The sequence below is a fragment of the Artemia sp. Qi Xiang Cuo genome, chromosome 3, assembly GCF_049724085.1.
Source record: "Artemia sp. Qi Xiang Cuo chromosome 3, ASM4972408v1, whole genome shotgun sequence".
In the NCBI taxonomy this organism is placed as follows: domain Eukaryota; kingdom Metazoa; phylum Arthropoda; class Branchiopoda; order Anostraca; family Artemiidae; genus Artemia; species Artemia sp. Qi Xiang Cuo.
In genome coordinates, this window is record NC_142796.1 from 41,605,964 (window position 1) to 41,622,054 (window position 16,091).

At 35.6% G+C, this 16,091-nt stretch overlaps 1 protein-coding gene across 1 annotated transcript in view; it reads right to left on the reverse strand.

Moving 5' to 3' along the window:
- Positions 1 to 9,055: 9,055 nt before the first annotated feature.
- Positions 9,056 to 16,091, reverse strand: part of LOC148954105 (tRNA (cytidine(32)/guanosine(34)-2'-O)-methyltransferase-like) — a 29,037-nt gene continuing 22,001 nt past the window's right edge. The window contains exon 2 of the mRNA XM_089086917.1: positions 9,056 to 10,865. Coding sequence (XP_088943043.1) covers positions 9,913 to 10,863 — 951 coding nt within the window. The 5' untranslated portion in view covers positions 10,864 to 10,865 and the 3' untranslated portion in view covers positions 9,056 to 9,912. The remainder of the gene's footprint in view (positions 10,866 to 16,091) is intronic.

Here is a 16,091-nt window from a genome sequence, read left to right on the forward strand (position 1 = left end):
GTTTCAGAATTTCCTCGATGTCTTTCTTGATCATCAATCTACAGAATGCAAAAGGGTTCCCCCAACATCCCCTCCCCACACTGGAAAAAATTAAGGACCATTTTGCTTTTCCTTCACATTTTCCAGGATGTTATAACCTTTACCTGCACTTCACGCTGTATGTTGTAACCTTTACGTGCCCTTGACGGTGCATGGTGTAACCTTTACGGTGCAAAAGTTGAAAAGCACAAGTTTCCAGTGAAAAAGCTCTTGAAATTTGGAAGATCAATTTGAACACTAATGCAAAAAAAGAGCATAGAGTGAACAAATGATGATGTGAATCTGCTATCTTTGTGTACCGGTTGATTTTAATCTAACTCAACTATCGGGGAAATTTTTTTGTCGAAGTAAGTCTTGGGCTAGTGGCAATCCTTGCGATAGCTCTGTAGGTATAGATCATGTGCAAGAATAAACGACACTTGTGCTGTTCGAATAGCGGTACAGAAGCGGAAAGGGTGACATGCAAGGTCTAAAAACCCATTTTCAATAAGGCCCAAAAAATTGTATGTAACCCATACATAGCTGCAAGGAATCAGTTTCTTGTAGGGATACATTCCTTAATTCCTAAGCGCTTTATTTATTTATTAATACCAAATAGGTAAGCTTTACAAGGCTTGTTGCATAAAACATTAAAACATTAAAGACAACAACATAAAAACAACTCTGAATCATACTTTATAACAACCTACACGTCACAATAACAACTAATGTAACAAAAGATTTTCTCAAAGCTGATCACAACAAGACCAATTATAGAACTCTGTAGAGGCTAATCGAAGTTTGAAAGACTGTACAGTTATAGTTGCATATCTTTCTGGCGATGATGCTTTCCAAGTCTTCCACACCCGACTGGACAAAGAGTGTTAACCTAATCTATTCTTTGAGCATGATAGGTATATTTTGTATTGGTGCTGTCGGGTACTATTATACTCTGCGAAAATGAAGAAGTGATTTAGAGTAGTATTACCAGCGGTCCTAACAATGCGGAATGTATTTATGTTCCACATTTTTTCATTCTATTCTTGCAGCTCTTCTGTGTCATCTACCAATCCCGGAACAAAATCTCATAAACACCGCCGAACCACAATCAAAATACAAACCGGGGTTTTGTATCACTTTCTGCTCCTCTTCCGTGCCGGTCATATGACAGTTGACACCAGACACATCATAATTAAAACATTTCAACCTTGTTCAAATCAGGTAAACTTATATTCTAGGAAAATTTTAAATTCTGGGAAAAAAAAATTACGGTGTGGAGTGTTCTTGTGGTAAGTTCAAGTGCTGCTCTTGTGGTAAGTTCAAGTGTTATTTTCTTGTTCGTGTGTTGTATTGATGGCGAAAAGTTATCTTGAAATTAAATGAAAAACAAACAAGTTTTTTCTACTGAAGGTAAGGATCAAAATTAAGACTTAAAACAAACATAAATTATTCTATTTATGAGGGGGGCTGTCCCTTCCTCAACTCCTAGCTTTTTACCCTAAAGCCTTGAAGTTCTATAAAATACTTCTCGTTTGAATTCAACGGGCCTTGTATTTGAGCAGTCTTCCTTAAAGAAATGAGGCAAAAAGTCAAACTTTAACGGAAAGAGCGATGTTGAGGAAGTACCAGCTCCCTACATACTAATTTCTGTTCGTGTTAAGTTTTACTGCTGCTCTTTCCTTTAAGTTGAAAAAAGTAGTTTTTTTTTATTTAATTTCTGACCGTTTCCCAAGTCATGCCAGGAACTCCATTTTCCTCTCCTCCCCCCCCCCAAAAAAAAAAATCGCCGGAGACTTTCCTCCCCATGAAAAAAGTGCCAAGTTGAAAATCCCCTTCCCTCTCCGAAAAAATAAGAAATTCCGGATATCTCTCAATAACAAATACAATGTGTGAACAACAGGCAAATTGCGTACATTACAGCCCTTTCCCCAGGAGCTATGGGGTGTCATGACAGACCCACATAATTATTAGACCTTTCCACTATGCTGAATCAAATGGCTATCTCAAAATTTTGATCGGATATCTTTGGGGAAAAACGAGCGTGTGAGGGGGGCTAGTTGGCTTTCAATCTTTTTGGTTAGTCAAAATGAGCATTAGAACTTTTGATTTCTGTTTAAATGAGCTGTCTCCCAATCTTTTAGGATCACTGGCTCGATAGGACCTCTCCTGAAAAAAAAAAAAAAAAAAAAAAAAAAAAAAAAACGCATCCGTAAACTATCTTCTGGCAAATAATGTAAAATTCCACATTTTTGTATATAGGAGCTTGAAATCTCTACACTAAGGTTGTCCGATATGCTGAATGTGATGGTGTGATTTTCATTGAGATCGCTTGCCTTTTTGGGGGTGTTTCTTCCCTTTTTAAAAACTTTGGAAATTTTTCTCAGGTTCGGAAATTTTTTTGAGCAACATTAAACTTGTAGAACTTGATACATTTGGAATCAGTATAAAATTTAATTATATCTGGTGTATCTGTTGTTATCAAAATTCTGTCTTTTGGAGTTTCGGTTACTATTGAGACGAGTCACTCCTTACTTAGAATTCGTTTAAAAAAACAAGGATTTCGTAAGATTTCAAAAACAAGAAATGACATCCAGTTCAAATTCAGGCAAATTCTAAATTTTCATTTGTAGTTTCTTAAATGATATACCATTTTAAAAACTATTAAAATCAAACAGAAAACTCAGATTTACCTTCATTATTGAACAATACAAAAACCAAAAAAAGTGAGAAACATAAATTGTGAAAATATAAAAGTTAAAATAATGACAGTTAAACTGCTTAAACATTCATCAACACACCATTTTAATAGAGGAATTAACTGTCAACTGAGTAATAGTTATTTAAATTATATATCTTAAACTTTCTCGACTTATGCCTTGATTCCCATGGAAAGTCAAACAATAAATTTGTTTCATTTAATAATAAACTTATAAATTTAAAAATAAATGTGCAAGATGTCAATAATCAGTTGTAGCAATTATTTACTTATTTTCGAAGAACTTCGTAGCAGTTGCATCAGTTGCTACAATCAGTTATAGCAATTAGTTGCTTATTTTAATAAAAAAAAAAGCTTTGTAGCAGTTGTAGCAGTGTTATAAGTTGCTACAATCATTTGTAGCAATTGTTAATTTATCTTCAAAAACTTTTTAAAATTTTACAGCTTATTTGGCTTAACATTCTCAGACTCTCTTTCCTTGAAATGCCATAATAACGTAAAAAATTGAAAAAAAGGAAATTGAAATTGGAGAAATATTGGAAGATTAAGGAGAATGAATGAATTTGATCAAACCGTTCAGGGTAATTAATCGTATCAATGCTTTAAAGTTAGCACCTCCAAGAGTCAGACGAAATGCTGCCTAGTGGTGACAGTACCTTTATTTATGAGTGTGATTTGAATTAAAATCTCTTGACTTTTTAGGCTTTTCACCCTTCTTTTTAAAATTGGGCAAATTTTTTCAGGCTTGTAACTTTTTATGGGTAACATTAAACTACAAGAACTTTACACATTTGGGATCAGCATAAACATGTAATTCTTTTGATGTATCTTTTGCTATTCATTTTTTTTTAAGTTTCGGTTACTATTGAGCCCAGTCGTGGAACTCCGTAGCACAAAGTTTCACACCCACTATTAGGAGAGAAACAAATTGATTTTTCTAGATCAAGGGGGGGGGGGCTTGTCTAAAATATTTTATTTTCAGGGCCGAAACTTTGCTACTTCAATGAGACTATTTTGTCACAAAGCTTTACGATTGAAACGAGTCATATTAGGTAGGAGACTGGAAACGAACTTTAGCGTGAAGAACGGAGAGTTGAATTGGGGCAGCCTCCTTGAACCGAACACACAACAAGTTTTTTGATACGACAACAAAAAACCAAATGGCAATTTCAGGCCGAACGTGATTTACTCAGACTAAGGACGGGATTACACACCCTCTCCCCCATACCGGTTTTATCTTCAACTTTAAGTTGCGTCTAAACTACTAATTTGCCGTGTGAAACAAAAAATACAAATGATAAAATTCGGATCAAAATATTTGGATAGAGCAACAAGTCTTCTAAAAATACAGGGGAATTTATCTTTAACATGAGGGAAGCTTCGAGTTCACCCCCTAAGTCAACCACTAGTTGCCCTAGTGTTTAGTTTATACTTTCCTGAAAGTATGTTAGATTGCAAGAATAAACTTTTTGAATGAAAAAAAAACATTTTTCAATGAAAATACCAAAAAAGTTTTTTTTTTTTTTAATCCAGTAGAATGGGGAGCAAAAAAAACTATTGGGACCTCCTCTTAATCTCCAGTCCTTGAAGCAACAGCTTTATTATTTTATCATAATACTTTGTGAATGGAAGAAATCATATTTCCTAATAAAGAAAAACTTTAGCAAGCAAAAAAAACTATTGGGACCTCCTCTTAATTTCCAGTCCTTGAAGCAAAAGCTTTATTATTTTATCGTAATGCTTCGCGAATGGAAGAAATCATATTTCCAAATAAAGATAAACTTTAGTGTAAAGAATGGTAGAGTTAGGGAGAGAGGGGTAGCCTCCTTGGACCGAAGTTATCAGGAAGAGAAAAAAAGGTACGTTTTTGGACACAACAGTAAAGAGCAGTCTGAAAATTTAAGGCTGAACATGATTTACACACCCTAGTCCACTCTTAAACATTCTTACTTGATATACTATCTTTATATGTCAGTAATAATTGTGTATGTATGTATGTATTTTTTCTCGAAAACGGTTCCATATTTTTTCAGGAAAATTGGTATCTTGGGATATTCTCGCATAAAAAACAATCTAGATAGGTCAGAAGTCTGAGAAAAATCGTTAAGAGCCTTAATTTTGGTCTTTGCAAATGACTTCATGCAGTTAAAAATTAGCATGACGCTGTGCACGTAAAAAAAAATACAATGACGTCATGTAAGTCATGGCATCTAGACATTTTATGACGCCATTCCTCTTATATAGCCGTAACTTTCCAAATGCAGCCAGTTATTCATCTAACACAATCAGTTATTTATCATGTACTATGTCTAAAGGAAGATCCAAAAAATGTAAATTTGCAGTTGCAGTTACTATAAATGATGATTCTGTGGAACTAACACCTAAGCTATCAAACGTAATAAGATGTGAAAATTGACAACCTGGACCATAAGTTGCGACTGCGCCAATACGGGCAGCTAAAGAAAAAGCCTTTGCTAAAGTATCTGAAGTAATCAAAATTGAAAATAAACAGCAAAGACACGCGTAGTTAGAAGATAAACGAAAACGAGAATTAGAGAGTATGAACAATTAAAATGAACAGCAGAGACACGCACGGTTAGACGATAAACAAAACGAGAATTAGAGCGTATCAAAAATGAAAAAGAAGAGCAGAGACACGCGCGGTTAGAAGATAAACGAAAACAAGAATTAGAGCGTATGAAAAATGAGAATGAACAGTAAAGAGAAACACGGTTAGAAGATAAACGAAAATGAGAATTAGAGCGTATAAAAAATTAAAAAGAAAAGCAAAGATACACGCGGTTAGAAGAACAGCGGCGTCGTAATCTTCGTTATCAACAACGTGAGGCACAAAACCAAGTACATACGTACAAAGATGCCATACACTCAGTATTGTCAAATTGCAATGTCACCTGCTCAATTTCCAAATGAATTGGTTTACCTTTTTTTTAGGACGTCACTTGCTCTCTGAAGAGTTTCATAAACGTATTCGAAACTTGAACTCGTGTTTTGCTCTAGCTTCATTCAATGTAAGCGATGATCGAACCATAAATAGTCAGAATATATTTAATTCTAAAGTAGCAGGACAAATTTATCATAAAATCAATTTAGCGGCACATCCGTCACAAACTATTGAATGTGAAATTGAGCCACCTTCATATGGCCAAATGTGCTTTTTAGACCTCAATGAAGCTGTTGAGGAACGTCTCGCACATCCTTTAAATTATGGGATCTCTCATAATCTAATGAATCTCCTGGAAGAAATATTGAGAGATTCAAACGACTACGCCAAAGGTTACGAAAAAATGTGAGTGGATAAAAAAGTGGAGGATAATTCAAATCAACTTGCTGCTTCATTGGGACAACAGCCTCCAAACGCGCAGCTGGTTTTACTTTGCCAGATGGTGTCAATTATAGACTGTTTAACCCTCCCGCATGTAATGAAATATGCGCTGTGCTTAATCTCAATGCTGACCATTGTTTTCCAGCGAATGAAATGGTTATAAAACAGCGTGGCAAAATCTCATCATTTTAGAAAATAACGACCATCGTGCGCAGCCCTTTACCTACCCAATGTTCTACGCCAGAGAAACTTCAGGATGGTCAAGGGCTATGCTACCTCAAACACCGTATGTAAGTCATCCACACATAATACGGCTTAGATTAGCGAGAAATCGTATCGCTTTTTGACCTGAATATGTGAAAAGCCTTTCTGTGCAAGCTGTAATACCCGATCTGCGCAGGATTGGTTTTAATGCTTTGCATTTTGGTGGAAGGCTTGTCCAACAGTACCTCGATGATACCGCTATTCGTGTTGAGCGTGATAGTATTGATTGGATAAAATTTAACCAGAAAACTATTATAAGTGAAAACATAGGTGTTACACGACTTCTTAAAGACTTAGCCCCGAAAAAGGATGCATTCATTGGAAAAAGTTATACTACCGTCATCAATCTGTGTGGAAAAAATTACAAAGTACAATGTATGACTTATACAGGAATAGCAGCAACTTTATTGCCATTTGGACTAACAACACACAAGACCTTTGGCCTGAAGTTCCTACTTTCTTCAGATTCTGTTTCCTGTATAAGACCTAGATCAAACAGAGCTTTAGAACTAGCTTAAATAGCTGTTTTCCTACTTGATGAAGCACCCATGCTTCCCAAGTTTGGCTTACAAAATATGGATCAGTTGTTGCAGTCCAGTGCAAAACCAAACCTACCATTTGGTGGGAAAATTTTAGTCGCTGGAGGTGATTTCCGACAGTGTTTACCAGTTCAACCCCGAAGCTACCGCAGTGAAACACTCGATTTATCAATAAAAAAAAGGCATCTTTGGAAGAATTTTGAACATGTTTCCTTTGAGAAAGATATGTAGGTCCATCTTGAACAGGCAGCATTGGCTAGGTACATGCTCGAACTAGGAAATGGAAATCTTCCAAAAAACGAACTTGATTAAATGGAATTACAGAACGATATAATTTCCAGTGGCAATTTAATTGAGGAAGTATTTGGAGAATGTTTGTCCAGTTCAAAGTTTCCATTTAATGAAGGATCGAGTTATTTTAGCTTCAATCAACAAAGAAGTTAGTAAAATAAATGCGACCATTGTCGATCGCCTTCCAGGAAAGTAAAAATTGTATAAAAGTTATGATTCTGTAAAAGATAAAGAAAAAGGAGGAATTGAGTTTACTCCAGAATTCCTCAGTTCAATTGACACAGCAGATTTAGCACCACATGCCTTAAAACTACAGAAAAATACGATAGTTATGCTTTTGCGTAAACTAGATCTTTCAGAAGGGATGTGTAATGGGACCCGTCTTATTGTTACTGAATTATGTAACAACATAATTAAGGCGAATGTAATTAATGGGGAAAAATCAGGAAACGAAGTCCCCATATCCCAAGTTACATTGGACTCCAGCAGAGGTCAACTTGGATGTACTGTTCAACTACATCAATTTCCAATTCGACCCACATTTACCATGACTTTTGTCATGTTTTGTCATGTTTGAATGTTAACAAATTCAAACTTTTGAATTTGTTAGCGCAGACCTTAGTTCTCCAGTTTTTAATCATGGAATGTTACACGTTGCATTTTCTCGTGTAAAAAGACAACGTAGCTTAAAAGTTTTGCTACTACCTGAAAATGTTCGAAGAACATATAACGAAGTGTGGAAAAAAGCCCTGACAACCATGAATGAAAATTCTTATTATTTGAGTGATATTTCTTTTCTGATCATCAATGCCTACCATACCTTTGTTAAAAAAAATAAATGACGTCATGTGATAAGATGTGAAATTTGACAACGGGAACCATCAATTGCGACAACACCAATACGGGCAGTTAAAGCAAAGGCCATTGCTAAATTGTTTGTAGCAATCAAAATCCAAAAACGTATAAAAAATGACAATGAAGAGCAAAGACACGGGCGAATAGAAGATATGCGAAAACGCCAATTAGAGCGTGTTAAAAATGAAAATGAAGGGCAGAGACACACACGGTTAAAAGACATACGATACCTAACAAGTGAGGGAGTCAAAAATGAGAAGGAAGAGCAGCGAGTCAATTAAAATCAACCTGGACAGCGAGATACAAAACATGTCAAAATTGAAAATGATAGCGATGATGATTGGGTTTGGGATTTTGACATGGATAAGGTCATCAATGCCTACCATGTCTTTGAAAATCAAAAAGATGGATTGGATAAATCGTTCATAGTGACAAAAGACAAGCCAAGGCAAAAGTTAAAGGTCCAATATAAAAAAATATAATTTTACAAAGGCACCACTTCTAATTTAAGGTTCATTTGGACGTCATGACATCAAGAAAAGGCTCAAATTGTCTATGTTTAGAAGACAAGGGACAGTGAGAATCTATATATAAAAGCCTGCCGCGTGCCAAGTGCTCCCGGTACTAATATATATATATATATATATATATATATATATATATATATATATATATATATATATATATATATATATATATATATATATACACACACACACACACACACACACACACACACACACACACGCACACGCGCGCGCGCGCGCGCGCGCGCGTATATAGATAGATAGATATATATATATATATATATATATATATATATATATATATATATATATATATATATATATATATATATATATATATATATATATATATATATATATATATATATATATATATATATATATATATATATATATATATATATATATATATCAATCAATATACTAAATAATTATGTTTATATAACGTATAATTATAGTAATACTAACTTGAGACTACTTATGTAATTATAATAATGATATAATTATAATCACGAACTGACTATAAAAAATTATAAACTAATTAAGCTAGTCCATTTGCTGTGTAAAAAAAAACCCAAATGAGAAAATTCCGTATGGAAAGATTTGAATAGAAAACAAAACTTTTCAGGAAAGAGCTGAGATAGTACAGAGTCTTCGTTCATTATCTTTTCTTTAAATAGCAGAGCACATCTTTTAAACAATAAAATATATGAATATGAGCATCACGCAAACTCAATTACAAGCCAGTTATTTGCAAAAGTTGAACCTTGATGTTTATCGGATGTAATTCATTCCTAGAAACGGAATTATTGCCCAAGCATCATCCTATTGAAGAAACTTTAATACGGCAAAGGAGGTAAACATATCTCTTGACCGTTCCCATTCAATCCCAATAAGGGTAAAAACAAGAGACTTACATAATGACTCCCTAACCTGACATCACACATTTCACCTAAGACATGGCATCAATCAAAGCCGTATTCAGGGGAGGGGTTAGCAGCAGGGTTGCCGCCTGTAGCACAGAAGCGCTATTCTAGCACTATTGCAGTCAATTCATTTTACTAGAGCACCAAAAATCACCTTTTGTACTAGAGAACCAAAAATCGCCAAAAATTGGACTCGTAAAATGTAATAGAAACGCATAAAACACATCGATTCGTTTTTAGAAGCTTTTTGCCCCGAATTCAGCTCTCAGCTTTGAATCCAGATTTAAAAGGCATTCACATTCCATGTTATAGAGTTCAATAATAGATATAATCTTTTATTACATGCGAGCGCTTAGAGAGAAGGAAGTGAGAATGTAATTGAATTTCAATATTTGGAATTTTATTTTAATAAAAAGAGACACTTAGAAAATTATTATTTATCCAGCTTTAAGTCTGACAGACCTTTCTCTAGGCTATCAGAACTTGCATTTATCCACAGAGACTTAGGTTTGGCTAGTTGATCGTTTCTCCTCATTTCTGCTGCTTGCTTATAGGGAGGGTTTATTGGGGGCTGTGTGGGTGGATGGTATGTATACAGTTCCTTTTCTTCATCACCTAACGTCAGTGGGTAAGTCATGTCTGAGTCATAAGCACTCAGGTCTCCACATGCAACAAAAGGAACAATGATCCTGTTAGGCCCTTCTAATTGATTCAATTCATTATAGGAATGATCAAGCAGAGGATTTCCCATCGTTGGTTTGTAGCCTTGTGGGGGAGAATACTTTTCACAAACTACAAAGGCTTCAATACTTGAGTTGCGAGAACTTCGCGGTTTAGCACAAGTGACTTTCTTAAAGAAAATTCTCAGTTGTGAATATAAAAGAGTTATATCTTTCCCTCTGAAAATTTTAGCAACAAACGTTCCACCCTCTTTCAAAACGTGGGTTGTGATATTCAATGCAGCAAGAATTAGTTGAGCTTGAACATATTCATCAATGTCATGAAGGCCCGTGACATCAGGGGCCCCATCACAGACAACCAAATCAGCTCTTCCGCCATCAAAGTGGCTGATAATCTGTTCTGCTGTGCTCAGCTGCGTAATGTCACCCTGAATCTGCGTGACCCCAGGTATTGGAGCCATGGCTTGCAGATCCACTGCAACAATTTTGACATCATCAGGGCTATTCTTTTCGTGGAGCTTCTTTGATAGGACCTGACTCCAGCTTCCAGGGGCAGCACACAAGTCAACGACTCGTTTTACATCGTTAAATATATTGAACTCCTCGTTGATGTGAAGCAGCTTATAGGCACTTCTAGCACGCCATCCTTCCTCTTTTGCTAGCCTGTAGTAGATATCCCTTTTATCTTTTGAAGTTTTTCCCATAGCTAAAAAGAAAGAAAGAGTTAGTCATTTAGTCACACAAACTGAGTCTGATGACCCCACAAAAGATATTAAAACAAACTAGAAAAAAGGGGTAAAGAAAAACAACAAAAAAACAGCTAAAAAACGAAAAGCTAAATAACTAAAAACGGGAGGGGGAGAAACTAGATAATGCACTTGAAAGAATAGAAAGAGCATGTATAAAATATACAAAATAGAATTGCAAGATAGAAAAAAGAGAAACTTGACTGTTTAATGATAAAAATTGACTTTAATAACCCAACGAAGGGAAACAAAACAAAAAAAAGAGAAAACAACAAAGAAAAGCAAGTCAAAAAAAAGGGATAAGAAATCGTGAAAGGCATTAGAAAGAAAAGAAAGAATCTACGTAAAATATACAAATGGGATAGAACAATAAAAAAACAGAAATAGAGAAAAAGTGAAGGTTCTAATCTCAATCTCGACAAATAGCTCTAGACTCAAATCCTCCTTTGCACAAAAACAAACCCACCAATCTATCAAGCCTCACAACTAAGAGCACAAAACCTGATTGGGCTATACTACTAGAAATAAGAATTAAGAAATTTCTAATCCTACTTATATAAAAGGATGAAAAATATACATTTAATGTAAATAAAAAAAAATATATCTTTGAATACATCTTTAAATATATCTTTGAATACGCATCTTTGAATACGAGCATTGACACCAATACTGTAACCATAACAACCTGGTTGAATGGGACAAGATGTATCCACAGGGGGATTCGTCTTATGAAGGAATATATTCTGAATGAGATGCATCCTCAGTGGGCTACAGAGGTCTCAAATTACCCAAGGGAAGGTATTTGACAAATACTCCCTCCCCCAGACAAATTAGGGGAGTACAATTAGCAAATATTCTTTCTGAAGATGTTTGCTGTTCAATTTTTGTCTTTTTTAAGGAGTCGCTACGAAGAATGAGAGAGAAAATGATACCAATAGGCTTTAGATAACTATTTTTACAAAGTGAATTTTAGGCTGTCCATCTAGAACATAAAATTTGTTTTTTCAGACTTATAGCAGGCGACTTACCAGTCCCTCCTTTAACACAGAAAACCTTGAATTGTTCTTACTAATAATGTAATTACCTTTTTTGTTTGGAACAAGATATGCGAATTGTCGCAATATCAGAGGAAATCAACACCAAAAAGTAACACTTTTGACTTATCACATCTTTTGTCTAGTACTATAGCTAATGCCGCATACAAGTAAACTTTTACTATCATTTTAGTGTAATATAACTTTTAACATGAATAATTGATCAAAATTGAACAGGGTTGAAAATACTCACTTTAGAGAATATGTGCTGAGTAAGTAGATGAAAGGAAGCAAAGCCGGTTCTATTTTTTCTTAATTAAAAAATGGTGTTATTATTCAGTATTTCATTGCCCTTTGTTAAAGAAACAAACTAAAAATGGGTAAGAGAGCTGTAGGCTATTTACTTTTTAGAATTTTCAGTAAAGCGCCAATGACGCAGTAGGTTTTAGGCTTCTGCAGTGAGGCGATACCCAAACTCTTGTTTGTGGTTATTTTTATTCGATTCAAACTTGATTTGCATATTCAATTTAAGCTTCACTCGTTTTAAGATTTATTTATTCATTTACATTAATATATATTGTATGTTTGTTCGTATTGATTGTTATTTAATTTCTGTTCGTTTAAAGTTTCATTTATACTTTAATAGCAAAATATATGTTTTCGTTTTAAGATTGATTTTCATATTCAATCTAAGCATTACTCGCTTTAAGATCTATTTATTCATTTATATTATTACTTGTTGTATCTATTTTGCTATGATTGTTTATTTAATTTCTGTTGGTTTTGGGTTTCATTTATTCTTTAATAGTAATTTCTGGTCGTTTTGAGTTTGAATTTTAACAAATATTTTTATCTGATGAACTTAATTTTATAATTGTCTTTAATTTTCTATTACAAAATTTTTTTTCGGAAAGTTTTTTTTAATTAATTTTTGTTCGTTTTGATTCCAAAAATTTTCAAGTTTTTTTGGCATGGGGGGGGGGTCTGATTAATGTCCCATTATTATTGACTTTAAAAAACAGATCTAGAACTTTCAATTTAAATCGAATGAGGCCTTTTTTCAAAGTCTACACGATTACCTATTTGATAAAAACCTTATATATGAAAAAAAAACAGGTGGCATAGCTTGTGGAAAGCGATTAACAACAATGAATGAATTGAAAAAATAGCTCCAATAAGGGGGTTTAAACCATTTCACTTACTGACACAAAGGGATCACGACTGTTTGGAATTGACCTTAATAGGATTTTGTGTGCCAAAGCAATTTTACATCTATCTCAGAATTTTTGTATTTTAACCTTATAATTAGATAATTATAATAGATATCTTTTGTGTTCTTCCCATAAAAAACCCCTTCTCATAAGTTATAAGCCCCCCTTAATAAGTTATGCCCCAGGACATAACTAATAACGCCTAACCCTGGGCCCTTGTGGGCGGTGTCGACACCGGAGTTTTTTATTATCAGAACTTTCAGTTATTTTAACAAATGTCAATCTAAAATTGTTTACCTGATGCATTTAGGGCGTGGAAGAGGGGGGGGCCTGGCTACCCTCCAATCTCTTTTGACTGTTAAAAAGTGAACAAGAACTTTCAATTTTCAGTCAAATGAGACATCTCCTAAGTTAATACGAGCATCCCTTCCATAAGAAATAATGGGAAGGATTCGGAGAATCCTTAAATTACAACTCTTGCCCTGAGGGCTGTGGGGAAGTCGTCATCCTCAAAGACCTAATTTCCAGAATTTAAAACTACGTTTAATAAAATGGCTGTCTCAAAATTTTGATTGGATGTGTTTGGGGAAAAGGTGGGCGTGAGAGGGGGTTAGTTGCCCTCAAATCACTTTCAACTATTGAAAACGGCACTATCCCTTTGAATTTCCAATTGAATGAGCCTTTTTTGAAGTTTCTACGACAACGCCTTCTATAAAAACCTTATATGCCCCCAGGACATAGCTTAAAAACCTTGCCCTGAAGGTTGTGGGGGAGTGTCCTCCTCAAAAACATATTTTCTATCTGGAAATCAACTACGCTGAACAAAATGGCTATCTCAAAAATTTTGATTGGATGTGTTTGGGGAAATGATAGGCGTCGGGGGGGGGGGGCTATTTGCACTCCAATCACTTAAGACCATTAAAAAGGGCACTAGCCCTTTAATTTACAATCGAATGAGCCTGTTTTGAAGTTTCTACGACAACGCTTTCCATAAAAACCTTATATGCCCCCAGGGCATAGCTTAAAACCCTTGCCCTGAGGGTTGTGGGAGAGTATCCTCCTCAAAAATACATTTTCAATGTGGAAAACAACTACGCTGAACAAGATGGCTATCTCAAAATTTCGATTGGATGTGTTTGGGGAATGTTGGGCATGGGAGGGGGGGGGGCTAGTTGCCCTCCGATCATTTTCGACGATTAAAAAGGACACTAGCCCTTCAATTTCAAATCGAATGAGCCTGTTTTGAAGTTTCTACGACAACGCCTTCTATAAAAAACCTTATATTCCCCCAGGGCATAAGTTAAAACCATTGCCCTGAGGGCTGAGGGGGAGTGTCCTCCTCAAAAATATATTTTCTATCTGGAAATCAACTACGCTGAACAAAATGGCTATCTCGAAATTTTGATTGGATGTGTTTGGAAAAATGATGGGCGTGGGGGGGGGGGGCTAGTTACACTCCAATTACTTTTGACTATTAAAAAGGGCACTAGCCCTTTAATTTCCAATCGATTGAGCCTGTTTTGAAGTTTCTACGACAACGCCTTCTATAAAAACCTTATATGCCCTCAGGGCATAACTTAAAACCCTTGCCCTGAGCGTTGAGGGGGAGTATCCTCCTCAAAAATATATTTTCTATCAGGAAATCAACTACGCTGAAATAATGGCTATCTCAAAATTTTGATTGGATGTGTTTGGGGGAATGATGGGCGTGGGGGGGGTCTAGTTGCCCTCCAATCATTTTAGACTATTAAAAAGGGCACTAGCCCTTTGAATTTACAATCGAATAAGTTTTTATTGAAGTTTCTAAGACAACACCTTCTATACAAACCTTATACACCCCCCGGGCCTAACTTAAAACCCTTGCTCTGAGGGTTGTGGGGGAGTGTCTTGCTCAAAAATATATTTTCTATCTGGAAAACAACAACGCTGAACACAATGGCTATCTGAAAATTTTGATTGGATGTGTTTGGGGAAATGATGGGTGTGGGGGGAGGGGGCTAGTTACACTCCAATCACTTTCGACTATTAAAAAGGGCACTAGCTCTTTAATTTCTAATCGAATGAACCTTTTTTGAAGTTTCTACGACAACGCCATCTATACAAACTTTATATACCCCCAGGGCATAACTTAAAACCCTTGCCCTGAGGGTTGTTGGGGAGTATCCTCCTCAAAAATATATTTTCTATCTGGAAGTCAACCTTTGAATTTCCAATCTAATGAGCCTTTTGAAGTTTCTACGACAACGCGTTCTATAAAAACCTTATATGCCCCCAGGGCATATCTTAAAACCCTTGCCCTGAAGGTTCTGAGGGAGTGTCCTCCTCAAAAACATATTTTCTATCTGGAAATTAACTACGCTGAACAAAATAGCTATCTCAAAATTTTGATTGGATGTGTTTGGGGAAATGATGGGCGTGGGGGGGGCTATTTACACTACAATCACTTTCGACTATTAAAAGGGACACTAGCCCTTTAATTTCCAATCGAATGCAACTGTTTTTAAGTTTCTACGACAACGCCGTCTATCAAAACCTTATATGCCCCCAGAGCATAACTTGAAACCCTTGCCCTGAGGGTTGAGGGGGAGTGTCCTCCTCAAAAATATATTTTCTACCTGGAAATCAACTACGCTGAACAAAATGGCTATCTCAAAATTTTGATTGGATGCGTGGGGGGGCTAGTTGCCCTCCAATCATTTTCGACTATTAAAAAGGGCACTAGCTTTTAGAATTTCCAATCGAATTAGCTTTTTTAGAAGTTTCTATGGCAACACCTTCTATAAAAACCTTATATGTCCCCAGGGCATAACATAAAACCCTGCCCTGAGGGTATTGGGGGAACGTCCTCAAAAACAAATTTTCTATGCGGAAATCAACTACGCTGAACAAAATAGCTATCTCAAAATTTGGATTTGATGTGTTTGGGGAAATGATGGGCGTG